The sequence below is a fragment of the Bos indicus x Bos taurus genome, chromosome 8, assembly GCF_003369695.1.
Source record: "Bos indicus x Bos taurus breed Angus x Brahman F1 hybrid chromosome 8, Bos_hybrid_MaternalHap_v2.0, whole genome shotgun sequence".
NCBI lineage: Eukaryota > Metazoa > Chordata > Mammalia > Artiodactyla > Bovidae > Bos > Bos indicus x Bos taurus.
The window spans coordinates 85,480,114-85,506,754 of record NC_040083.1 but is presented as its reverse complement, the minus strand read 5'-3'; the positions used below and the strand labels follow the sequence as shown (position 1 = coordinate 85,506,754).

At 36.9% G+C, this 26,641-nt stretch overlaps 1 protein-coding gene across 3 annotated transcripts in view; it reads right to left on the bottom strand.

The window, feature by feature from the left end:
• The window catches only part of ZNF169 (zinc finger protein 169), a 54,766-nt gene that overhangs the window by 8,085 nt on the left and 20,040 nt on the right, over nucleotides 1-26,641 (bottom strand). For all 3 annotated transcript variants that reach the window (XM_027550347.1, XM_027550348.1, XM_027550346.1), the window contains 2 exons: nucleotides 11,448-11,574; nucleotides 10,794-10,889 (listed from right to left, as the gene is read on the bottom strand). In XM_027550347.1, the coding sequence (XP_027406148.1) occupies nucleotides 10,794-10,889; nucleotides 11,448-11,574 (223 nt within the window). The remainder of the gene's footprint in view (nucleotides 1-10,793; nucleotides 10,890-11,447; nucleotides 11,575-26,641) is intronic.

Genomic DNA, 26,641 nt, shown 5'->3' with positions numbered 1-26,641 from the left:
CATTTTGCTAACTGCAGATCTTGGAACTTCTCAGCCTCCATAGTCACATGAGCCAATTCTTCATAATACATCTTGTGTTTGTGTGTGTGTATGTGTGTGTGTGTATACAAATACATCCAAAGGGTTCTGTTACTCAATAACCCTAAGACTGATTTTGATACCAAAAGTGGGATGCTGCTATAGCCAGTACCTAAAATTTGGGGAAGTGGCTTTGGAACTAGATGACAGTTAGAGGCTGAAAGAGTTGAGGTACATACTAGAAAAAGCAAGAAGAGACTGCTGGTAGAAATATGGATGGTAAATGTGACTTTGTTGAGGACTTAAAAAGAAAGGAAGAGAGCTGGAGAGAAAGCTTCTATCAGAGGATACATAAATTGACTAATCTGTAGTACAGAGTTTCTAATGCTGAGCTTTGCATAAGTAGAATAAATTTCATTTGGGCATGGTGTGTAATTCTTTTAAAATATGGAATGTTTTTATCAGTTGCGCAGGTTCGGGGATCCTTAATTACTTTAAAAATGTACTATATTCAGATTTTGTCCCATTCCGTATCTGTAGTATTTTTCAAAAATTGATTCATTTCATATAAGGTGTTAAACTTGTTAGTATAAACTTGTTCATAATATCCCCTTAGTATCCTTTTAAAGTATCAAGAAGATGTAGTAACTTCCCCTTCACTCTTGAATTATTTATGTCTTCTTTTTCTCTTGATTAGTCTATGCAGTAATATATAATTTAGTAGCAATATATAATATTCTTTTCAGACATTCAACATTTTCTTGGCAAATTTTTCTGCTAATAAAGTGTTATATTTCACAGATTTTTGTTCTTATTTTCTTTATTCCATTCCTTGCACTCACTTTGCATTTACTTTGTTCTTTTTCTAGCTTCTTAAGTCACTGATCATAGACCTTTTCTAAAAATAAGCACTTAAGGCTATAAATTTCCTTCTAAACTCCTCTTTAGCTGCATCTCACAAATGTTTATTTTGCTGAGATGAATTTGAAAAGATTTAGGTAGTGGCTTGTAAGAGTTGATATTGGTAAGATGCAATTTCTACCTCAAGTTATCTATCAGATGAGATCAGTCGCTCAGTCGTGTCTGACTCTTTGTGACCCCATGAATCGCAGCACGCCAGGCCTCCCTGTCCATCACCAACTCCCGGAGTTCACTCAGACTCACGTCCATCGAGTCAGTGATGCCATCCAGCCATCTCATACTCTGTTGTCCCCTTCTCTTCCTGCCCCCAGTCCCTCCCAGCATCAGAGCCTTTTCCAATGAGTCAACTCTTCGCATGAGGTGGCCAAAGTACTGGAGTTTCAGCTTTAGCATCATTCCTTCCAAAGAAATCCCAGGGCTGATCTCCTTCAGAATGGACTGGTTGGATCTCCTTGCAGTCCAAGGGACTCTCAAGAGTCTTTTCCAACACCACAGTTCAAAAGCATCAATTCTTCGGCGCTCAGCCTTCTTCATAGTCCAACTCTCACATCCATACATGACCACTGGAAAAACCATAGCCTTGACTAGACGAACCTTTGTTGGCAAAGTAATGTCTCTGCTTTTGAATATGCTATCTAGGTTGGTCATAACTTTCCTTCCAAGGAGTAAGCGTTTTTTAATTTCATGGCTGCAGTCACCATCTGCAGTGATTCTGGAGCCCCCCAAAATAAAGCCTGACACTGTTTCCACTGTTTCCCCATCTATTTCCCATGAAGTGATGGGACCAGATGCCATGATCTTCGTTTTCTGAATGTTGAGCTTTAAGCCAACTTTTTCACTCTCCATTTTCACTTTCATCAAGAGGCTTTTTAGTTCCTTTTCACTTTTGCCATAAGGGTGGTGTCATCTGCATATCTGAGGTTATTGGTATTTTTCCCAGCAATCTTGATTCCAGCTTGTGTTTCTTCCAGCCCAGCATTTTTCATGATGTACTCTGCATGTAAGTTAAATAAACAGGGTGACAATATACAGCCTTGACGTACTCCTTTTCCTATTTGGAACCAGTCTGTTGTTCCATGTCCAGTTCTAACTGTTGCTTCCTGACCTGCATACAAATTTCTCAAGAGGCAGATCAGGTGGTCTGGTATTCCCATCTCTTTCAGAATTTTCCACATATAGAGTAAAATCTCAAAATAAACACTACCCAGGTTTTCTTTTTTTCTTTCTTTTTGCAAATGAGAAAGTGATCCTAAAATATAAGTGGAAATGCAGAGGACTATCCAAAGCAACCTTGAAAAAGAAAAAAAAAAGGAGAAGACTTACACTACCTGACTTCAAGATTTTCAGTGATCCTACAGTAGCACAGACAGTATGGTTTGGTTTAAGGATAGACATACTAATCAAAGGAATAGAACAGAGAGAGTGTAAAATAAACCCAATCTTAGCCAGCGATTAGATATTCAACAAAGCAATCCAATGAGAGAAATACAAGACTTTTCAACAAATGGGGCTGGAGCCACTGTGTAGCCACATGGGAGAAAAAAAACAACACAACAAAACCTTGATTCCTGCCTCACACCATATACAAAAGTTAACTCAAGATGAGCTGTAAATCTAAGTATAAAAGCAGCTATAACTAAACAGCATTTAAAAGAAAATATAGATGACAAAAAAATTTAAGAAAAGAAAAAGACTTCCTCGATATTAAAATATCAGAAGTTATTATTAAGAAAATGAACACAAAAGCTTCAGACTGAGAGGATATTTGCAAAATGTACAAATGACAGTAGTATCAAGGATTAATAAAGAATTCATAACACTCAATAATGAAAAATAACATGGGTGGTGGAGGGCGGTAAGGAGAGGTGGAATGTATTGAGAGAGTACCATGGAAACAAATACATTACCATATGTAAAATAGATAGCCAATGGGAATTTGTTGTGTGATTCAGGGAACTCAAAATGGAGCACTGTAACAACCTAGAGGGGTGAGACAGGGAGGGAGGTGAGAGGGAGGTTCAAGACAGGGGACATAGGTATATCAATGGCTGATTCATGTTGATGTTTGGCAGAAACCAAGACAATATTGTACAGCAATTATCCTTCAGTTAAAAATAAATAAATTTAATTATAAAAATCAATGCAGAAAAACTGGAAGAAATATTTGAATGTATACTTCACAAAGTATATGATATATATAAAACATCAAAAAGCACACAGAAGGACTCAACGTCATTAACCATGAGCAAAATGGAAACCCCCTATGAGATAACTCGACACATCCATCACCAAAGATAAAATGAAAACTGTTGGGGAGGACGTGAAGTGACAAGAACTCTCACATGTCTGTTGATCATGGAAATGAGAAACCGTACAACCACTTTGGAAAAGGTCTAGTTATTTCTTATAAAACTACACGTAGTTACCCTATGACTCAGTGTACTGCACTAAATAGTATCCCACCAAAATGAATGTCAACCTGGAACATATGAATGTGGCCTTATTTCGAAAGAGTCTTTGCACATGTTATCAAGTTAAGATGAGGTTATACTCCAATTAGACTGAGTTTTGATCCAATGACTGGTATCCTTACAAGGAGAGGGAGATCTGGATACACAGACACTTAGACGGAAGAATGCTGTATAACCACAGAGGCAGAGATTAGACTGATGCTGCTATAAGACAAGGAACACTAAGGATTGCCAACAACCACCAGAAGCGAAGAGAGAGGCACAGAATAGACTCCCTTTCAGAACCTCCAGAAAGAACCAACCCCACCAACAAGTTGATTTTGAACTGTGAAAGAATAAATTTCTTTTTTTAAGCTTCTCAGTTTGTGGTAATTAATTAAATCAACTCTAGGAAACTAATTCATCCTAGGTATGTATCCAAAGCAAATGGAAAACAAAAGTTTGTTGAAAACAAGCAAAAAATTACCATAAGAATATTAACAGCAGCTTTTTCAAAACAACTTAAAACTGGAAGCCATCAAGGTGTTTCTCAAGGAGAATGGATAAACAGTCATATATATATATATTCATATGATGGTACCTTATTTGATGTTAAAGAAATAACAGACTACTGATGTATGCCACAGCATGGATGACACTTAAAAAATATATTGAGTGAAAGAAGCCTTACACAAAAAAGAAAGTATTATATGATTCCATTTATGCAAAATTGTACAGCAGGCAAAACTAATCTATGGTGAAATAAAATCAAAAAACAGTGGTACCTCTGAGGGGTGGGAGCAGGGGTTTACTGGGATGGGCCACAAGGGAACTATCTGGATAACAGTAATGTGCATTTTGATAAAGTTTGTGTTATAGAGATGTATGCATTATTTGAATTCACAGACTAGTATACTTAAAATGTTGCATTTCCAGTAAATTCTACCTTAAAAGAAACAAACAACTCTAGTTAATAATATTCATGCTACCCATTATTCCTGGGGCCAATCAACTTTCATGGTACCCACCAAGCTGAAATGAACTATCAGAAGTTGGCCCTTTTAAAACTGCAGTGTTCAAAGATGCTGAAGTGGACACCCTGGACTTGAGTCTGTAGGTCCCTGCCTGCCCATCACCAGTATGAGCTAACCTAGGAAGAAACTATGTCTTTCCTCTCACCACTTGTTAGACTGTCTTTGCCCGAACCACTTGGTGATCAGATTAGATTAGATCTTAAGACACACTCACACCTGCCAACCACTCAGGGAAAATGATTGTCTGAGGAGAATAAGTAGATGCTAAGGACATGCCAGGAAGACCTCACAAAATGACAGCAATAACCACCTATGAACAGGTCCTCATAAGCTCTTAATCTATCCATGTGGAGAATGCAAGTCTCTTTGCAAGAAGAATAAAGCCTTGCTGCTGCTGCTGCTGCTGCTAAGTCGCTTCAGTCGTGTCCGACTCTGTGCGACCCCATAGACAGCAGCCCACCAGGCTCCCCCGACCCTGGGATTCTCCAGGCAAGAACACTGGAGTGGGTTGCCATTTCCTTCTCCAATGCATGAAAATGAAAAGTGAAAGTGAAGTCGCTCAGTCATGTCCTACTCTTAGCGACCCCATGGACTGCAGCCTACCAGGCTCCTCCACCCATGGGATTTTCCAGGCAAGAGTACTGGAGTGGGGTGCCATTGCCTTCTCCGAAAGCCTTGCTACAGTGAACTTACTCAGATACACTGAGCAACTCAGCTCTCCTCAGAGAAGAACTGCTTGTACTAAACTTCTTACTCCCACCAACTAAGGAGATACTGCTAGATATCTGATAGGATGGCTACAATTAAAAAAAAAAAATAGTGTTAACACCAAATCCTGACACAAACGCAGAAAAACCAGATCACTCAAACACTGCTGATGGGAATATAAAATGGGATAGCCATTCTGGAAATTGAGTATGGCATTTTATTATAAAACTAAACCTATATTTATCATATAGGCCAGCAACTTGCACTTTTGGGCATGTATGCCAGAAACAAAAACCATACATTCACACAAAAACCTACACACAAATGTCCACAGCAACTTTATTCTTAATAGCCAAAAATATAAAGAACTCTAATGTTCCTGAATGGTTTAACAAACTGTAGTATTGATACATTCATACCATGGACTACTACTCAGCAATAAAAGGAATAAAATACTAATACATACAACAATTTGTATGGATATCAAAAGGAAAAAAAAACAATCTCCAAAGGTAACATATGATGTGACTTCTTTTATATAACATTCTTGAAATGACAAAACTATAGAGACAGAGAACAGATTAGTGGTTGCCAGATGAAGAGAGGGGAAGAGTGAGGGTGTAGGCTCTGACTATAAAAGGGTAGCAGAAGGGGGATTCTTGTGATGGAACTGTCCTGTATCTTGGAATACAGTGGTAGTTACAGAAATGTACATATATAAAATTTCAAAGAACTAAAAAAATATACACATACACACAAAATGAAGGTAAAACTGATGAAATATGAATGTCAGTGCATTGTATTAACAGGAATAAAAGGCTGATTTAACAACAAAAATGTATAATTTACTAAATTATAATAAAAGATTAAAAAAGAAAAACACAATGATCATCTGTAAAGATGCCACAAAAAAATGACAAAATCCAACACCCATTCCCAGTAAAAACTCATCAACAAGGAATAGAAAGGAAGCTTGTCAAGCTGATAAAGAGTAGCTATAAAACTTACACTTAGGAGGAAAGCATTCCCCATAAGATCAGGAGCAAGGAAAGGATGTCCCCTTTCGCCACCATTTAAATTCATCATTGCACTCATGTTCTCGCCTGTGCAATGAGGCAAGAAAACGAAATTAAAGACACAAAGAATGGAAAGAAGTGAAGTATACTTACTTACAAATAATTAGTCATTTGTGTAGAAAATCATATAGAACCTACAAAGCTACTAGGATGAAGTTTTGCAAGTTTACCAGACACAAGATCAGTATAGATAAATTAATTTTATTTCTATATGCTATCAACAAAAAATTGAAATTTTAAAGTACTTTAAATAGCATGAAAAATATGAAACAGAGAGGGATAAATCTGATAAGATGCATAAGACCTTTGTATGAAAAACTACAAAACAATGCTGACAAATATTAAGTCCCATAAAAATAGAGGGACTGCGTTCATGTTCTGGATGACAGAGTATATGATTTACATGTAAATTCTCCTCAAATTGATGTAGATTCAATTCAATCCTAATCAATATTCCAACAGGCATTTTGTTGAAAACTGTCAAGCTGATTCTAAAATCCATGTGGAAATGCAAAGAATCCAGCACAAGTAAAACGACTTTAAAAAAGAAAAAACGTTTGAGGATGTATACTAAGTTCCAGACTTCTTACAAAGCTGCAGTAATCAAGACTATGTGGTACTGGCATCAAGATGGATGAAGAGAAGAGTGGAAAAAAATAGAGTTTATATTAGATATAGACCCATACACAATTAATTTACACAAAGGTGCACAGGAAATTCAAAGAAAGGGTTGTCTTTTCAATAAATAGTGCTAGAAAAATAGGATATTTGTATACAAAAGAAGAAGAAAAAACAAAAATTGTACTTAAATCCAGACCTGGTATCAAGTAAAAAAATTTACTCAAAATAAGACTTAGATCTAAATGAAAAGTAAAAATTATAAAACTTTTAAAAGGAAAAATATATGAAACTTTTTTTGGCCTTCATTTTGGAAAGATTTCCTAAATAAATCACCAAAAGTGAAATTCATGAAAGAAAAATTTACACTTGGACTTCACCAAAATTAAGAAATTCTCATTGAAAAACACTACTAAGAAGATAATAGCTCAGTTGGTAAATCATCTGCCTGTAATGCAGGAGACCTGGGTTTGATCCCTGGGTCGGGAAGATCCCCTGGAGAAGGAAATAGAAACCCACTCCAGTATTCTTGCCTGGAGAATCCCATGGACAGAGGAGCCTGGCAGGCTACAGTCCATCACAGGAGTCGGACACAACTTAGTGACTAAACAACCAACAACAACCAAGAAGATAAAAAGCAAGCCACAAAGAAAATACTTACAAATCAAATAATGGACTTCTATACAGACTATATGAAGAACTTGCAAAATTCAATAAAAACATAAGAAACCAGCTTTTCAAATTGGCCAAAGATTTGAGATGACATTTCACCAAAGAAAATATACAGACAGCAAATAAGCACTTGAAAAGACTATCAAGATCACAAGTCATTAAGAAAATGTCAGGTAAAACCACATAAGATGCTATTACACAGTTATAAAAATGTCTAAAATTAAAATCATAATACCAAGTGTTGACAAATATGTGAAGCATTCAGAACTCACACACTGCTGGTGGGAATGTGAAATAGTGCAGCTACTTGGTGAGTTTTGTTAAAAATTAAATATCCCCTGTAACATTCATCCCAGCCACTCCACTCCTGGGTGCTTATCCAAAAGAAATGAAAGCATATGCTTACACAAATACTTTTCATGAATGTTCATATAGTCTTTATTTGTATTCATCAAAACTAGAGACTACTGAAATTTCTTTAGCCCATGAATGGCTAAATAATTGTGATATCTAAATTACTACTCAGCAATCAAAAGAAATGAACTGTTGACACACCCAACATTATGGATAAAATTCAAAATAATTATACTGGGTGAAAGAATTAACATGATTAATTATATGAATTCTAAAAATGCAAACAAATCTATGACAGAAAGCAGTCAATGGCTACCTGGGTAAGGGAGGGAGGAGGGGACAGGGAAGGGCAGGAGACAGAAGTTATAGTAAGGCACAAGGAAACTCTGCAGTGATAGGTATGCTCAGAATTTGGATTATCGTGATGGTTTTATGACTGTGCAGATATCAAAACTTAACAAATTTAACCTTATACCTCCTAGCATAAGGTATGATACCTTATACCTCCTAGCATAAGGCATCATACCTTATACCTCCTAGTATAAGGTATCATACCTTATACCATAATAATATTTTTCTATTGTATTATAATTATAGTTTAATAATAGTTCTTTTTTTAAAAGAAAAAAGCATTGAGTCTGCTATAAAGTATAATTATAGATATATGGTTGTATTTAGAAGCAAAAATAAATAACAAAAAATAAAATGCCAAGAATGTTGAAAATAAAAGAATGGAAAAAAAAGGCAGAAATTTATCCTTACCTCCCAACATTCACATAAAATTAATTCCACCTGGATTAAAGATCTAAATATTCCCAGAATGTATATTGAATTTCTACAGTTCAATAACAGAAATAGCCCAAATCAAAAGTAGGAACATATCCTGAACAGACAAGTCACAGAAAAGGAAACACCAATGACCAAGTCAACACAGGAAAAGATGCTCATGCTCTCTGGAAAGCAAAATCCCTATGATACTTCACCACAAACCAAACAGATGGGTGAAAAATGTGAGGATGTGGAACAAGAACTCATCACTGCTGCTGGGAGTGTAATATGGCATTGAACAGCTTCAGAACACATGTAGTATAACCTAATCAGGTTGAGGCTACCCACACCCATGAACTAGTCTCTGTGCTCCTAGGTATGCATCTTGAGAGAAACCCTTGCATGCATTTCCAAAGAAGAAATATGAATATACAGCAACATTATTTCATAGACAAAAATTAGAAATAACTCAAATGTCCAAAAGAAGAGAAATGATAATTCAACTGCATTAAAATATCCATATAATGAAATCAATATATAACAAATGTTAAAAGTATAAACTAAACTTGCACATTTTAATACGAATCTCACATATAGCTGGTGAAGGAGGTATACAATATGGTATTATGTGCAGAAAAGTTTACCAACATGCAAAAGAACTCTCTATATGGTTAAAAGATCCACTGAAGGGATAAAAAAGCTAAGGGCAGTCACAGGCATGCTAATGCACAAGTCGAATTCCCAGAGGCGGAGCGAAGGAGCAGGACACAACCAGGAAAGGTATTGGCTATCACCTGGTCTTATATAATGGTATATTTCTTAGTCTGCAAGCTTCCCTGGTAGCTCAGTCAGTAAAGAATCTGCCTGCAGTGCAGGAGACCCATGTTCAGTCCCTGGGTCAAGAAGATTCTCTAGAGAAAGAAATGGCAACCCACTTGTTAGAGAAATAAAACAGAAGTAGTCTTGTCCAGGCTTCAGAGGCAAAAGAGCAGAGCGGGCCTCTGACCTTGCTTCTGACCTACCTGGACACTGCCCTGACTGCTGCTGTGGGTGTCAGCCACACCTGCGGTGAGTGTCAGAAGAGAAACACAATAGATATCTATAGGGAGCAGATCTTGGAATTTATTAAGCTCCTGGAGGGGGCCTGGCCAACCAAGCCCTGAGCTTAACAACACTCCAAGTTTTACATGACAAAACAAACAGCATAACATGAAACCAGACCTGCAATTTGCTCACAGATTGATGATGAGTATCCTGTTTGCATCCTGGGATTATAAACGGGAACCCCAAACTGCAATCTCTGAAGTCTCACCCACAGAGCAGACACTCTACCTGGGACCTTTTCCCAACTGGGACTCCAGATGTGCTGTGACATGGGACTTCCTAGCACTGTTTAAGTCTGAATGTTGGTGAAAATCCAAACTGGTGATGTATTCTCTGCTCTCTTTCATTTTTCTTTCAATGTTAGTATATTGAAAGTAAGCCAGATAATTCTCTAATAAATATTTTTATTATTTATTTGCATATAATGCATGGCTTATTTTGTTAAGAAATCCTTTGAACCTGAGACAAAAGTGAAAACTTTCAGCAGAACACCACTGCAGTATTCTTGACTGGAAAATCCCATGGAAAGAGGAGCCTGGTGGGCTACAGTCCATGGAGTCGCAAGAGTCAGACATGACTTAGCGACTAAATCACCACCACCACTTAGGCTGCATGGAAGGCAAACTGGCACTCATTGTGTAATTCTTCACTCTCTGTTATAATCTTAAATAACACATCATAAAAGAAACAAAGTTATGGGAACTTATGGGGTAGAACTGCTACATGAAAACATTACCAGTTTAAAAACAAAAACTGGACAGAATCTAGCAGGGATAGATGACTTAGTCTCAGAGGACAAGTGTTATGTTCAAGATCAGGTCAGCTAACAAAAGTTCAAGAATGGGAAGATCTTAGAAGTGTTGGACAAGGGACACCAAGTGAGTGGATGTTGCTCTGTTGGGAAGGAAAGAGGGGGTGGCCAGGGAAGCCCTTTCTGGGCCAAGTAGGATGGCATGGAAGGCAGGCCTGAGGAAGAGCTTCCTCCTCAGAAGCTTACAAATGCTCCTCTTTCCTTACCTGCTGAGCACCTCACTGCCCTGATCCTTGTCTGCCTGCTGTTTTCCACTTACCTGCACAAAGGTCCAGAAGACATTCACTCTCCTCTCTCCAGGGCTCGTCTCCTTGTTCCAGTTGTATAATGAGTTTTGGTTTAGGAAAGGCAATTCCTACTCACAGGGGAAAAAAATCAAGGTGACCTTCGGTTAGTGACTTAAGAGGCTATCACAGAATTCAGTCAGGGAATGCAATGACTCAGAAGCGGGTAGGAAAGCCAGGCAGGGGGCATGGATGGGGACAAAGATTCTCTGAATGCTGAGAAAAGATGACTAAGGGGCGGGAGGAATCCCAGATCTAAAGGCAGTGTATGATTCTCCCCTGTGCTTGAATGAATATAAATACTCTGCCGTCTGAAGTAAGATCACTTTTTTTTAATTTTATTTTATTTAACTGGACTACATTTATTGTGGTTGGTTATTTTTTTTTTATGATATTGTACATGTTTTAAGGAGGGCCTGGCCTTAGAAGGGGCCTAGAAATGCAGTGTCATATCACACAAATACACACACATGCACAACTTCACCATTTCCAACTCTACAGAATCCAGACATTCTCTGAGGTATAGAGAAAACACATGTTTCTTTCTGAGCCAAAAGCATGGTGGCTACTCCATTAAATCTTAAGAGGCCTACAGGCAGAGTCTGAGACATGGGACAGGTCATCCTTACCCAGAGACACCATATGGCTGTAGTTCTCCAGCATTACATCCCGATACAGGGTCCTCTGAGCAGGACTCAGTAGCTTCCATTCCTTCTGGGTGAAGGCCACAGCCACATCCCTGAAGGCCATTAATGCCTATAACACAAACACATCCTTGCTCACCCAGAAAACACACAGGCTCACCAGTCAACTTAACCTAAGTTACCAACCAGGGCTGAGGCAGCAATAAGGCTGGCATGGAACATCAGGTGAGATCCATAGACCCTGCTTTCAACCAGAATCCTTTGCCACGTATTTAAGACTACTAAACCTCTTCCCACATTGCTGGGGGTCTATTCAGGGGTTCTCTATTCTGTTCTATCAATCTCTAAATCTATGATGCTGTGGAAAACACTGTTTTGATTAATGTAGCTATACCATAAGTCTTGAAATCAGATAAATGGATTCTTCCTCCTTTAGTCTTCATTTTAAAAGATTATTTTAGCTATTCTAAGCCATATGCTTTTTCACAAAAAATTTTAGAATAATCTCACCTGTATCTACTAAAAAATGTTTCTGGAATTTGGACAAGATTTGCATTAAAGCTGTATATCAATTTAGGAAGAACCAACATCTTTATCATGTTGACTCTTCAAATCTATGAACATGAGATGAGATGTCTTTCTATTTACCGAGATGTTCTTTGATTTCTTTCAACAGCTATTGTGGTTTTCAGTATACAAATCCACATATGCTTTGTTAAAAAACTGATACCTAAAAATTCTTTTGTTTTTCTTTTTTTAGTGATTTTAATGATACTGTATTTTTAGTTCAGTGACCAATTGTTCATGATACAGAACAACTGCCAGGATACAGTAATAAACTGTATGCTTATCCTGAATCTGGCAACCTGGTGGAACTCACTAACTCTCGGGGGTTTTTTTTCTCCTAGATTCCTTAAGATTTCCTACGTAGACAATCAGAGGATTTGCATACAGGGGCAGATTTCTTTCCTTATAATCTATATGTATTTTATTTCCTGTTCTTGCCTCTAGCACAGTAATGAATAAGAGTGGTAAGAACAGACATCCTTGCCTTGTACTTGATATGAGAAGGAAACATAATGTCTCAAAGCATTAAAAAAACTGCTCCACAAAGATACCACATCACACTCATTAGGATAGCTATTACCAAAGAAACAGGAAAGAACATTTGGGGAGGATGTGGAGAAACTGGAGTAGAAATTGGAGTAGGAAATGGCAACCCACTCCAGTATTTCTGCCTGGAAAATTACATGGACAGAGGAGCCAGACAGGCTACAGTCCATGGGGTCACAAAGAGTCGGACATGACTGAGCACACACACATGGAGAAACTAGAACCTCTATTTATTGTTGTGGGAAAAGTAAATGATGTGGTTTCTGTGGGAAAGAGCTTAGCAGTTCCTCAAAAAGTTAAATATATCAATTAAAAAAATTTCAATTTATCATATGATCTAGCAATTTGAATCATGGGTGTATACCCCCAAAGAATCAAAAGCAAGAATTCAATAGACTCATACACCAATGTCCATAACAGCATTATTCACAATAGCCCAAAGGTGGAAACAACCCTAATGTCCACCAACAGACAAACAGATAAGAAAATGCAGTACATATATACACATAACTGTACATAATTCAGCCTTAAAAAGCAAAGAAATTCTGATACATGTTAAATCAAGAGATTAGCCCTAAAAACATTATGCTAAGTGAAATAAGCCAGTCACAAATGACAAATATTGTTTGATTCCACTTAGAGCAGGTACCTGAAATAGGCAAATTCATGGAGACAAAGTAAAACAGAGGTTACCAGGAGCTGGGAGGGGGAGTGGGCTAGGAACAGGTAGTTATTATATAATGGATAGTTTTATCCTGGGAAGATGAAAAAGTTCTGGAAATGAATGGTGATGACTGCATAACGGTGTGAATAAACAATGCCACTGAACTGGACATTTTAAAATGGTGAAAATTTTATATTAAGTATATGTTTATGGAGGGTTCAGGATGGGGAGCACATGTATACCTGTGATGGATTCATTTTGATATTTGGCAAAACTAATACAATTATGTAAAGTTTAAAAATAAAATTAAATTAAAAAAAAATAAGAATAATCCTACTTACAGATTTTTTTGTAGATGTCCCTAATCAAGTAAAGGAGTTCCCGTTTCTATCTTAAGGTGTTTTTTACATTTCCCACAAATGTTTATTGTATTCTGCCAAATGACTATAATGCATCAACTGATATAATCACATGCTTTTTCTTCTTTAGCCTGTTAATATGGGGGATTATACTGATTAAGTTACAAATACAGAGCCAGTCTTGTGTCCCTGGAATAAACCATGCTTGATAACGGTGTACAATTATTTCTACATATTGTTGAATTTAATCTGCATAATAATTTAAGGATTTTCATGTCTATATTCATGAGAAATGTTGACTGTAGTTTTCTTTTTTCTATTGTTCTTGTCCGATTTTATTACCAGCATAATATCTGCTCCACAAAGTGAATTAGGAAGTGTTCCTCCCTATTTTCTGAAAAAAAATCATGTAGCATTTGTGTTTAAGACTCCTTTGAAAATTTGGCAGATTCTGCATTAAATCACCTGGGCCTATAAATTTCTTTTGTAGGAGTTTTTAAAATTATAAATTGGATTATCTTTTTTCTTTTATCATATTTTTAATTGAGGTATAACTGATATATCACATTATATTAGTTTCAGGTGTACAACGTGACTTGATCTTTGTAGACATTGCAGAATGATCACTACAATAAGTCTAGTTAACATGCATCACCATACATAATTACAAAACTCTTTTTCTTGTGATGAGAACTTTTAAGATCTATTCTCTTAGCAACTTTCATATATACAACATAACTAACTGTAGTCACCATGATGTACAGTACATTCCCATGACATTCATTTTCTAACTGGAAGTTTATACCTTTTCACCCCCCTTACTCATTTACTCCCCCCCCCCCCCACCTCCTGCTACCACCAACACCTGTCTGTTCTCTATATGTAACCTTTTCTTCTTTTCTAAAGATATATAACAGCATATAGTATTTGTCTTTCTCTGACTTATTTTCTTTTAGCACGATGCCCCCAAGATCCATCTATGTTGTTGCAAGTGACAAGATTTCTTATGGCTGAAAATAATATTTCATTGTATGTATGTACACATATACATACATTCATACATATATACATATATTCATCAATGGATATCCATTCATCCATTGATGGACATTTAGATTGTCAACAACTTAGGTTGTTTCTGTGGTTTGGCTAATAATTATAGCCCTGTTCAAATTATCTATTCCATATTGGTCGAGTTAAAGTACAATAGTTTATGTTTTTCAAGGAAACCAGTCCCTTTTCATCTAAGTTGCCAAATGTATGGGTGGATATTCTGTTGATGGCTACAGAGTATGTAGTAATAACTTCTGTTTCACTTCTGATACTGGCATTTTGTGCCTACTCCTTTAGTCTTCTTTACAAGTTTTGTCAATTTTATTATTTTCAAAGAATCAGCTCTTTATTTCACTGATTTTTCTCTATTCTTTTTATTTCCAATTTCATTGATTTCTGCCTTTATCACAATTATTTCCTTCTATTTGCTCCTCTGAGTTTATTTTGCTCTCATTTTTCTAAGTTCTTGAGGCAGAAGCCTAGATTCAGTTCAGTTCAGTCGTTCAGTCGTGTCCAACTCTTTGCGACCCCATGAACTGCAGCATGCCAGGCCTCCCTGTCCATCACCAACTGCTGGAGTTTACCCAAATTCATGTCCATTGAGTTGGTGATGCCATCTAACCATCTCATCCTCTGTCGTCCCCTTCTCCTCCTGCTTTCAATCCTTCCCAGCATCAGGGTCTTTTCAAACGAGTCAGCTCTTCGTATCAAGTGGCCAAAATACTGGAGTTTCAGCTTCAGCATCAGTCCTTCCAATGAACACCTAGGACTGATCTCCTTTAGGATGGACTGGTTGGATCTCCTTGCAGTCCAAGGGATTCTCAAGAGTCTTCTCCAACACCACAGTTCAAAGCATCAATTCTTCAGTGCTCAGCTTTCTTTATAGTCCAACTTTCACATCCATACATGACCACTGGAAAAACCATAGCCTTGACTAGATGGACCTTTGTTGGCAAAGTAATGTCTCTGATTTTCAATATGCTAACTAGGTTGGTCATAACTTTCCTTCCAAGGAGTAAGCATCTTTTAATTTCATGGCTGCAGTCACCATCTGCAGTGATTTTGGAGCCCAGAAAAATAAAGTCAGCCACCGTTTCCTCATCTATTTGCCATGAAGTGATGGGACCAGATGCCATGATCTTAGTTTTCTGAATGTTGAGCTTTAAGCCAACTTTTTCACTCTCCTCTTTCACTTTCATCAAGAGGCTCTTTAGTTCTTCTTCGCTTTCTGCCACAAGGGTGGTGTCATCTGCATATCTGAAGTTATTGATATTTCTCCCGGCAATCTTGATTCCAGCTTGTGCTTCATCCAGCCCAGTATTTCTCATGATGTACTCTGAATATAAGTTAAGTAAGCAGGGTGACAATATACAGCCTTAATTTACTCCTTTTCTTATTTGGAACCAGTCTATTGTTCCATGTCTAGTTCTAACTGTTGCTTCCTGACCTGCATATAGGTTTCTCAAGAGGCAGGTCAGGTGGTCTAGTATTCCCCTTTCAGAACTTTCCACAGTTTATTGTGATCCACACAGTCAAAGGCTTTGGCATAGTCAATAAAGCAGAAATAAATGTTTTTCTGGAACTCTCTTGCTTTTTCAATGATCCAGATGATGTTGGCAATTTGATCTCTGGTTCCTCTGCCTTTTCTAAAACCAGCTTGAACATCTGGAAGTTCATGGTTCACATATTGCTGAAGCCTGGCTTGGAGAATTTTGAGCACTACTTTACTAGCGTGTGAGACGAGTGCAATTGTGCAATTGAGCATTCTTTGGCATTGCCTTTCTTTGGGATTGGAATGAAAACTGACCTTTTCCAGTCCTGTGGCTACTGCTGAGTTTTCCAAATTTGCTGGCATATTGAGTGCAGCACTTTCACAGCATCATTTTTCAGGATTTGAAATAGCTCAACTGGAATGCCATCACCTCCACTAGCTTTGTTCATAGTGATGCTTCCTAAGGCCCACTTGACTTCCCATTCCAGGATGTCTGGCTCTAGGTGAGTGATCACACCATCGTGATTATCTGGGTCGTGAAGATCTTTTTTGTACAGTTCTTCTATGTATTCTTGCCACCTCTTCTTAATATCTTCTGCTTCTGTTAGGTCCATACCATTTCTGTCCTTTATCGAGCCCATCTTTGCATGAAATGTTCCCTTGGTAACTCTAATTTTCTTGAAGAGATCTCTAGTATTTCCCATTCTGTTGTTTTCCTCTATTTCTTTGCATTGATTGCTGAGGAAGGCTTTCTTATCTCTCCTTGCTATTCTTTGGAACTCTGCATTCAAATGGGTATATCTTTCCTTTTCTCCTTTGCTCTTCGCTTCTCTTCTTTTCACAACTATTTGTAAGGCCTCCTCAGACAGCCATTTTGAAGCCTAGATTGCTGACTTGAGATTTCCTGTTTTTCACATATACATTTAATGCTACAAGTTTTTCTCTCATGACTGCTTTAGCTGCATCCCACATACTTTGATATCTCATATTTTCCTTTTCATTCACTTTTATGCATGTTTTGATTTCTCCTGGGACATCATTTTTGGTGAACAGATTATTTAGAAGTCTGTTATTTTCTAAGTGTTTATAGAGATTTTTCTGTTAACTTTCTCTTATTGATGTCAAATTTGATTCCATTGTGGTCAAACAACATATTTTGTTCAACTTAAATTTTTAAAAATTTCTTAAGGTAAACAAATTATTGTGTCTTATGTGTTGTTTTGAGCCCAGGAAATGTCTATGTTGGTACAGTCATCCCTCAGCACCCATGGAGAAGTGGTTCCAGAACTCCCCTCAAAATCTACAGATGCCCAAGTCCCCTAATATAAAACAGCATGGTATTTGCATGTAACCTACACACATCCTCCTATATACTTTAAGTCATCTCTAGATTACTTTTAATGCTTAACACAATGTCAATGCTATGTAAGCAGTTGCTAGTCACAGAAAATTCCAATTTTGCTTTTTGGAACTTTCCAAAATTTTTTTTTTTTTTTTTTTTTTACCTTTTTGATCAGCAATTGGTTGAATCTGCAGATATGGAACCCTTGGAAATGCCAGGTTAACTTTATGAATATGCATTTTGCTATTGTGCTAAGGTGAAATGCTCTATAAATGTTGATTCGATTCTATTGGTTGACAGTGTGGAGCTCTTACTGATTTGGGCCTAATTATTCTCTAACTTTGACAGAAAAGTGTTGAAATCTCTTATTGTTGATTTGTCTATTTCTCCTTTCAGTTTTCTCTTCACGTCTTTTGAAGCTCAGTTATTTGATGCATATACATTGGTGCTTAGTCACTCAGTTGTGTCCAACTCTTTCCAACCCCTTGGACTATAGCCCACCAGGCTCCTCTGCCCATGGGGTGTTTCAGGCAAGAATACTGGAGTGGGATGCCATTTCCTCCTCCAGGGGATCTTCCCAACTCAGGGATCAAACTGGTATCTCCACTGCATTGCAGGTGGATTCTTTACCACTGAGCCATGGGGGAAGCCCATGCACACACATTAAGGACCCCTATGTCTTCCTGGTGAAGTGACCCCACTTACCGTTCTTTGTGTCTGAGAATTTTCTTTGAAGTTTATCTTACTTTATATTAATATAGGAACCCGTGCTTTCCTTTGACTAATGTCTGCATCTTCTTTTTAATCTTTTAAAATCTTTATTAAAATTAAAATCTTCATTATCTTTATTAAAATCTTTTTAATCTTTTTAATCCTTCTTTTTCTAATCTGCCTATGCTGTTACATTTGATGCTTCACTTAGATAGCATATAGAGTCTTTTTTTGATGTCAGTCTCTCTTCAGTTCAGTTCAGTTCAGTCACTCAGTCGCGTCCGACTCTTTGCGACCCCATGAATTGCAGCACGCCAGGCCTCCCTGTCCATCACCAACTCCCGGAGTTCACTCAGACTCACGTCCATCGAGTCAGTGATGCCATCCAGCCACCTCATCCTCTGTCATCCCCTTCTCCTCCTGCCCCCAATCCCTCCCAGCATCAGAGTCTTTTCCAATGAGTCAACTCTTCGCATGAGGTAGCCTAAGTACTGGAGTTTCAGCTTTAGCATCATTCCCTCCAAAGAAATCCCAGGGCTGATCTCCTTCAGAATGGACTGGTTGGATCTCCTTGCAGTCCAAGGGACTCTCAAGAGTCTTTTCCAACACCACAGTTCAAAAGCATCAATTCTTCGGCACTCAGCCTTCTTCACAGTCCAACTCTCACATCCATACGTGACCACTGGAAAAACCATAGCCTTGACTAGATGGACCTTTGTTGGCAAAATAATGTCTCTGCTTTTCAATATGCTATCTAGGTTGGTCATAACTTTCCTTCCAAGGAGTAAGCGTCCTTTAATTTCGTGGCTGCAGTCACCATCTGCAGTGATTTTGGAGCCCAAAAAAATAAAGCCTGACACTGTTTCCACTGTTTCCCCATCTATTTCCCATGAAGTGATGGGACCGGATGCCATGATCTTCGTTTTCTGAATGTTGAGCTTTAAGCCAACTTTTTCACTCTCCACTTTCATTTGCATCAAGAGGCTTTTTAGTTCCTCTTCACTTTCTGCCATAAGGGTGGTGTCATCTGCATATCTGAGGTTATTGATATTTCTCCCGGCAATCTTGATTCCAGCTTGTGTTTCTTCCAGTCCAGTCTCTCTTAGTTGGTGTATTTAGACCATTTTAATTTTGTTCCCTCTGCTTATGTTTTCTTATTACTGACTTACTGTCAGTTACTTGAATTTTTTTTTTAACATTCTCTTTTATCTATATTGTTTTTTAGTGTACCTCTTTGTGTAGATTTTTTAGTAGTTGCTCTAGGTGCTACATTATATATATATATATATATATATATATATATATATATATATACACACATAACTTATTGGTCTACTTGTATTGTCATTTTACCAGTTTGAAGTATGGAAACTTTACCTCCCATTACATCCTCTTGTCCTTTCTGTTTAAATTGTCATTTTCTTAAGTGTTTACTTCTATATACATTTAGAATCACCTCAGGCTGTGTAATAATTTTTACTTTAACCATCAAAATAGGTTTAGAAAAATTCATACATAAGCAAAGTGCTTATTTTTCATTATGATGTTTACTCTCTTCCTGATTGTGCCAAGGGTCATCAAGACCACCCCCAAGTTTGATATTTACTAGGAAGATGCACAAAACCTATCACAAGTGGCTATAATTACAACAAAATGATACAAAGCAAAATTAGCAAAGGGAAATGATACAAGAGATTAAATCCAGAGGAAACCAGGAATAAACACCCCAAATCTTCTTTCTCCCATTGGAGTCCCCACATGACCCCACTTAATTCTTTCAAAAAGGATTTATAACAACATGTGCTAAATGTTTTCACAAAGAAGCTCATTAGCAGCTCACTGCCCAGCTTTTTAAATGGTGGGTTGGTCACACAGGCACCTTCTGCCTAGCACATACCAAAATTCAAGATACTAGAAGAAAAGCATAAACCCATTGTTTGCATAGTTTTAGGCACAGAGAGCCATTCTTATTAGCTCCGGGAATGGTGCCAATCCACCTAAAATACAAGATTCCCATTCTAGCCAAAAGATAGTCTTACCAGCAGGACTTTCTAAGGACAGACTGCTATGTTAACTTTTTACTGCACACAGATGTTCCAAGGTTCCCTCTTTTATTGTTTCCTTTTTGTTTATAAAATTGCCTTTCCTCATCTGCTGGAGACAAATTCTGAGTTTTCCTTTATCTAAGTATGCCCTGATTTCCCTTCATTTCTGAAAAATATTTTTATTTCATATAGGATTCAGGGTTTGTAATTATTTTCTTTCAGCACCTGGAAAATTGCATCACTTTCCATCTAGCCTCTGTCATTTCTGATGAGAAATTCACTACCATTCTAACGGTTTTCTTCCCCTGTAAGAAATGTGTTATTTTTCTCCAGTTGATTTCAAGATGTTTTCTTCATTTTTAGTCTTCAACAGTTTCATTATAATGTGTCTTGGCATGGATTTCAGTGGGCTTATCACGTTTGGGATATACTAAGCTTTTTGAATCTGTAGGTCCCTTGCCAAATTTAGGAACTTTTCAGCCATTAATTATTCTAATACTTTTTCAACCCTGCCCTTCTTTGCTTCTTCTTCTAGAACTGTGGTAACACAAATGTTAAGATACTTTGTTATACTCTCACAGTTCTTGAGGCTGTTCATCTTTTTCCCACTACATTTTCTCCCTGTTGCACAGACTGGGTAATTTATATTATTCTGTCTTCTAATTCAATAATTTCTCTGTTACCTCTAACCTGCTGTTAAGTCAATCTATTGAGCTTTTTCTTTTAGGTACATATGTCTCAGTTCTGAAATTTCTACATGCTGATTCATTGTATCTTCTATTTCTTTGCAGAGGATTTTTAATTTTTCATTTATCTCAAGTGTGTTCTTTTAGTTGTGGATATCCAGTTGTCCAAGCACCACTTGTATAGACTGTTCTTTTTCAACTGAATAGTCTTGGCATCCTTGTCAAAAATCAATCGACCATATATAAGAGATATTTTGCTAAGCTCTCAGTTCTATTCCACTAATCTATATGTTTATACTTATGGCAGTTTGACACTTCTGTCACTGTCTGTAGCTTGGTACTAAGTACTGAAACCAAGCAGAGTGAGTCTTCCAACTTTCTTTTCCTTTTTCAAGATTCTTTTGACTTCAGGGTCCTATGAGATTCCAAATGAATTTTAGGATTTTTTTTTCTATTTATATAAAACATGAAAGATATTGTGAGAGGGACTGTACTGAATCCATAGATCACTTTGGATATTACTGTCTTTGCAGGAATATTGTCTTCCAATCCATAAGCATGGGAAGTCTTTCCATTTACTTAGGTCTTCTTTAATTTTAGCAATGTTTTGCACTTCTCAGTGAACATTTATTTTGACTCCTTGGTTAAGTTTATAGCAGAACATTATTTTTGATGCCATTACAAATGGAATTAAAAAAATATATATTTCCTGTTTGAATAGGTCTTTGGAAACAAATAGATACAACTGTCATTTTTGTGTTGATTTTGTGTCCTGAAACTGAATTAATTTATCAGCTCTAACAACGTTTTGTGGATTGTTGTATAGATTTGAGATAATGTCTTCAGTGAAGATATAATTTTACTTCTTTTCCAACTTGGATCTTTTCTTTTTCTGCCTAATTATGGCTAGAACTGTCAGTACTATGATGAACAGAAGTGGCAAAAGCTGAAATCCTTATCTTGCACTGTTCTTCAGTCTTTCACCAGTAAGAATAATATTAGTGTAGATTTTTGCATATAAGGCCTTTATCATGTTGAGGAAGTTTACATCTATTCCTAGTTTACTGAATATTTTTATCATGAAAAGAATGCTGAATTTTGTCAAATGCTTTTTTGTCATCAACGAAAATGTTCATGCAGTTTTTATACTTTATTCTCTGAATGCAGTATTACAGGATATTAATATTCTAAAACACATTGTAAACCTCTATTGGTCTAATATGCTGCTGGATTCACTTTGAGAGCATCTTGGTGAGGACTTTTGTCCCTATATTAATAAGGAATGTTAGCTTGTAGTTTTCTTTTCTTGAAGACTGTTTGTCTGAGACCTCTGGAGTCAGAGTAATTTGTCACAGAATTAGATAGGAAGTGTCCTCTCCAATATTTTCAAATAGCTTGAGAAAGATTTGTCTTAACTCTTCTTTATATATTTAGTAGAATTAATAACTGAAGCCATCTCACTGTAATCTTTTCTCTGTTGAGAGTTTTTTTTTTAATTACTGATCCAATATTCTCATTAATTATAGATCTATTCATAATTTCTATTCTTTACTGAGGAAGTTTAGATAGAAATGTATATGCCTCAAAATGTGTTAATTTCACCTTGGGCAGCATATCTGTTGATAGTATTCCCTTACAATCCTTTATATCTTTAAAAAATTGATAATAAAGTTTTCAATTTCTGATTTCTGATTAGAGTAACTTGAGTTTTATTTTTTTGTTAGTCAATTTAGATGATCATTTTAACAAACCAACTTTAGGTTTTCTTGATTTCTCTGTCATTTTTCTATTCTCTATTTGTCTTTGCTCTAACTTTTGTTATTTCTCTTCCTTCTGCTAGCCTGGGTTTACTTGGTGCTTCTTTTTCTAGTTATACAGGTTATACAGTTAGGTTATTAAGTTCTCCTTTAATATGTGCATTTACAGTTATAAATTTCCCTCTAAGCACTGCTTTCACCATATTCCATAAGTTTTGGTATGTCATGTTTTAATTTCCATTTTTTTCCCAAAGTATTTTCTTTATGTGACTTTTCTTCTTTGATACATTAGTTGTTTAAGAGTGTCCTACTTAGTTTCCACATATTTGTGAATTTTCCAAAATTGTTATTCATTTCTAGTTTCATTCCACTGTGAACAGAAAAGTTACTCTGTAAGATTTTAATCATTTCAAACTTAAGACTTACTGACTTACCTGTGGCCTAAGATATGGTCTGTCCTGGAAAATGTTTGATGTGCACTTAAGTGGAATATATATTTTATTGTTGTTGGGTGGTGTGTTCTGTACATGTTAGGTGCAATTGATTTATAGTGTGATTCAAGTTCTATTTTTCCTTGTTGATCTCCTATCTGGCTGCCCTATGCAGTATACAAAGCTGAGTATTAAACTCATCAACCATTATTGTATAACTATTTTCTTTCTCAATTCTGTCCATTGTCATTCCATATGTTTTTTATATATTGATATATATTATAATCATTATATCTTCTTTCTGTAGTAAGCTTTTTATCAATATATGATATCTTTCTTCATCTTGTTATCTTTTCCTAATTTAAAATCTACTTTGTCTCAGTACAGCTATCTCAACTCTTTTTTGGTTACTATTAGTATGAAACATCTTTTCCATTCTTTCTTTCACTCTTACTTTCACTTCTTTCCATTCTTACTTTCAACCTCTTTATATCTATATATCTAAAGTAAGTCTCCTATAGACAACCACACACAGATCTTGTTTTTCTTTTTAAAATCCAAACTGCTAACCTAGGCCTTTTGACTGGGGATTTTATACTACTTACATTGAATGTGTTTATTGAAAAGGAAGGATTTACCTTTGCCATTTAGCCATTTGTTTTCTGTGTATGTCTTTTGTTTCTCAATTCCTCCATTGCTGCCTTTTAAAATATTTTTTTCCCTTGTGGTTTTTTTTCACCTTTATCCCCTTCTTTAATTTTCTGTGTATTTTTAAGTAGTTTCTTAGTGGTTAACATGTTAACATTTTTAACTTGTAAAAGTCTACTAACTTAGTTTCAATAGTATACCAGCACTCTTGCTCCTATATTTTTCCATCCCACTCCCCTTATTTTCTAATTGTCCAAGATTACATCTTTATACCGTGTATGCTCACTAATATAGATGTATACTTTCTGTGTTTGCCTGAAACCACATAGAAAAAGCAGAAGTTATAAACTACACAAAAAAGCAAAATAATATTGGCTTTTATACTAGCTTATGCACTAGCATTCACTTCTCTTTCTAGTGGTTTAGAGTAACTACCTAATGTATTTTCAGTTCAGCCTGAAGTTTTGTTTTTTTGGTTCAGGGTTTTTATAGAGCAGGTCTATCATTAATGAGCTCTCTCAGGTTTTGTTTAAATTAACATCTTGATTTATCCTTCATTCTTCAAGAATAACTTGCCAGATATAGAATTCTTAGTTCACAGTGTTTCTTCCAAGATTTAAAATATGTGATCCCACTGACTGGTGGCCTCCATGGGCTCTGATGAAAAATTGTCTGTTAATCTATTTTAGGGTCTTTTGCAGGTAACAAACAACTTCTTACTTGCTGTTTTCAAAATTCTGTCTTTGGGTTTTGACAATTTGACTAATATGTCCTAATGTGGATTTTTTTTTTTTAGTTTATCTTACTTGGAGTTTGTTGAGTGTCTTGGATGTATAGATTTATGTCTTTCATCAAACATGGGAAGTTTCTGGATATTATTTCTTGGAATTTTCTTTCTTCTTTCCTTCTGCAATTTCCATTATGTGTATGTAAAGTAAACCTGATGGTGTCGCACAGGTCTTTCAAGAACTGTTCACATTTTACTAATCTTTTCTTTCTGTTCCTCAGAATGGGTAACTTCAATTGAAGTATTTCCAAGTGGCACAGACTTAATTTTCCTTGTTTAAATATGTTGTTGAATCCCTATAATGAATTTTTCAGTTCAGTTACTGAGCTTGCAGCACCAAGACTTCTATATGGTCCTCTTTTATAAATTCTCTTTATTGATACTCTATTTGTTCAAATATTGTTGACTTAGTTCTTTTCATTCCATGTCCTCATTTTCCTTTAGGTCTTTATGCATATTTAAGATATTTGATTTAAAGTTTTTGTGCCAGGGCTTCCTCATGGATAGTCAGTAGGCAGGCAGTTTAAAATGGGATGGGATAAGAAGAATGTGAATATGCATTATCCTTCAAGGAAAGAAAGTGAAGTGAAGTCGCTCAGTTGTGTCCGACTCTTTGAGACTCCATGGACTATAGCCCACCAGGCTCCTCCGTCCATGGAATTTTCCAGGCAAGAATACTGGAGTGGGTTGCCATTTCCTTCTCCAGGGGATCTTCCCGACCCAAGGATCAAACCTGGATCTCCTGCATTGCAGGCAGACACTTTACTGTCTGAGCCATGGGGAATGATTAGGCTATCATTAGGCTAAGGAAAGAAAGGCTATTCATAAGTTGTCAGGGCTGCCAATTCCACCACAAGCCAAGGGACAAGGCTGCCACTCTTTGCTTACATCAGAAGCTCTCAAAGAGTCACAGAGGCAGGGTCACCCCTCTGAGCTCAAGGGGCCCTGCCAACCCAGTGCTGAAAGAGATCTGGGATGGATTTGAATCCTTTCTTTTCCTACACTGTGACATCCATAGGGTTTCTCTCTGGTGTGAAATTGCTAATGTGAAAGATCAGAATTTTGACTGATGCTTTTAAAATATTCAGTACACTTGTAAAGTTTCTCTCTTTACAAGTGAGAATGAATCCTCTGATATTGAGTAAGTTTTGAGCTTTCAATGAAGCATTTACTTCCATTATCCTACATATAAGGTTCTCACCAGAATGAATTTTCTGATGTTGCCTGAGCTCATAACTGAATCTGAAGCCTCTGCCATAAACGACACATTTCCACAAATGTGGGTTCTTCTTCCTGAAGTATCACTCTCTTTGTAGGAAATTCTGAGTTTAGACTGATCTTATACTCATCAAATCCCTTGGTTCTTGTTACTGAAGAATTTTGGGAGACATGGTCACCTGCCAGAAATAAATTAGTTTCTCAGGGAAGGTATTGGAGAAACCTAACCTAAGCCAGGGAGAAGGCAATGGCAACCCACTCCAGTACTCTTGCCTGGAAAATCCCATGGATGGAAGAGCTTGGTAGGCTACAGTCCATGGGGTCTCGAAGAGTCAGACACGACTGAACGACTTCACTTTCACTTTTCACTTTCATGCATTGGAGAAGGAAATGGCAACCCACTCCAGTGTTCTTGCCTGGAGAATCCCAGGGACGGGGGAGCCTGGTGGGCTGCAGTCTCTGGGGTCACACAGAGTCAGACTCGACTGAAGTGACTTAGCAGCAGCAGCAGCAGCAACCTAAGCCAGTGTTACAAGCTTTCCCCAAACCGGGCTCCCAAGGACAATGCGGCAAGAGCATTCCCAGTACCATGAAGAAACCCAATATCTGAGATTTCTTCTTTCACAAAATAAGATGGTTTGTCTTCATTTTATTGCAGAATTTCCTGTTTTATGTTATATACATGAATTTTCTATTCAACATTAGTCCATTAAAGGCAGAGCCTATGATGTTTCTGTCCTGAAGTTATCTTCCTCATTAAGCAAAGAAGACCTTGGGTTTTGGCCCAATGTGCCTGATAACAAGAAATATAGATAAAGTCCAAAGTGGCTTATCAGCCAATTGGCAAGGTAGCACTGTAGCTACAATAAGCTG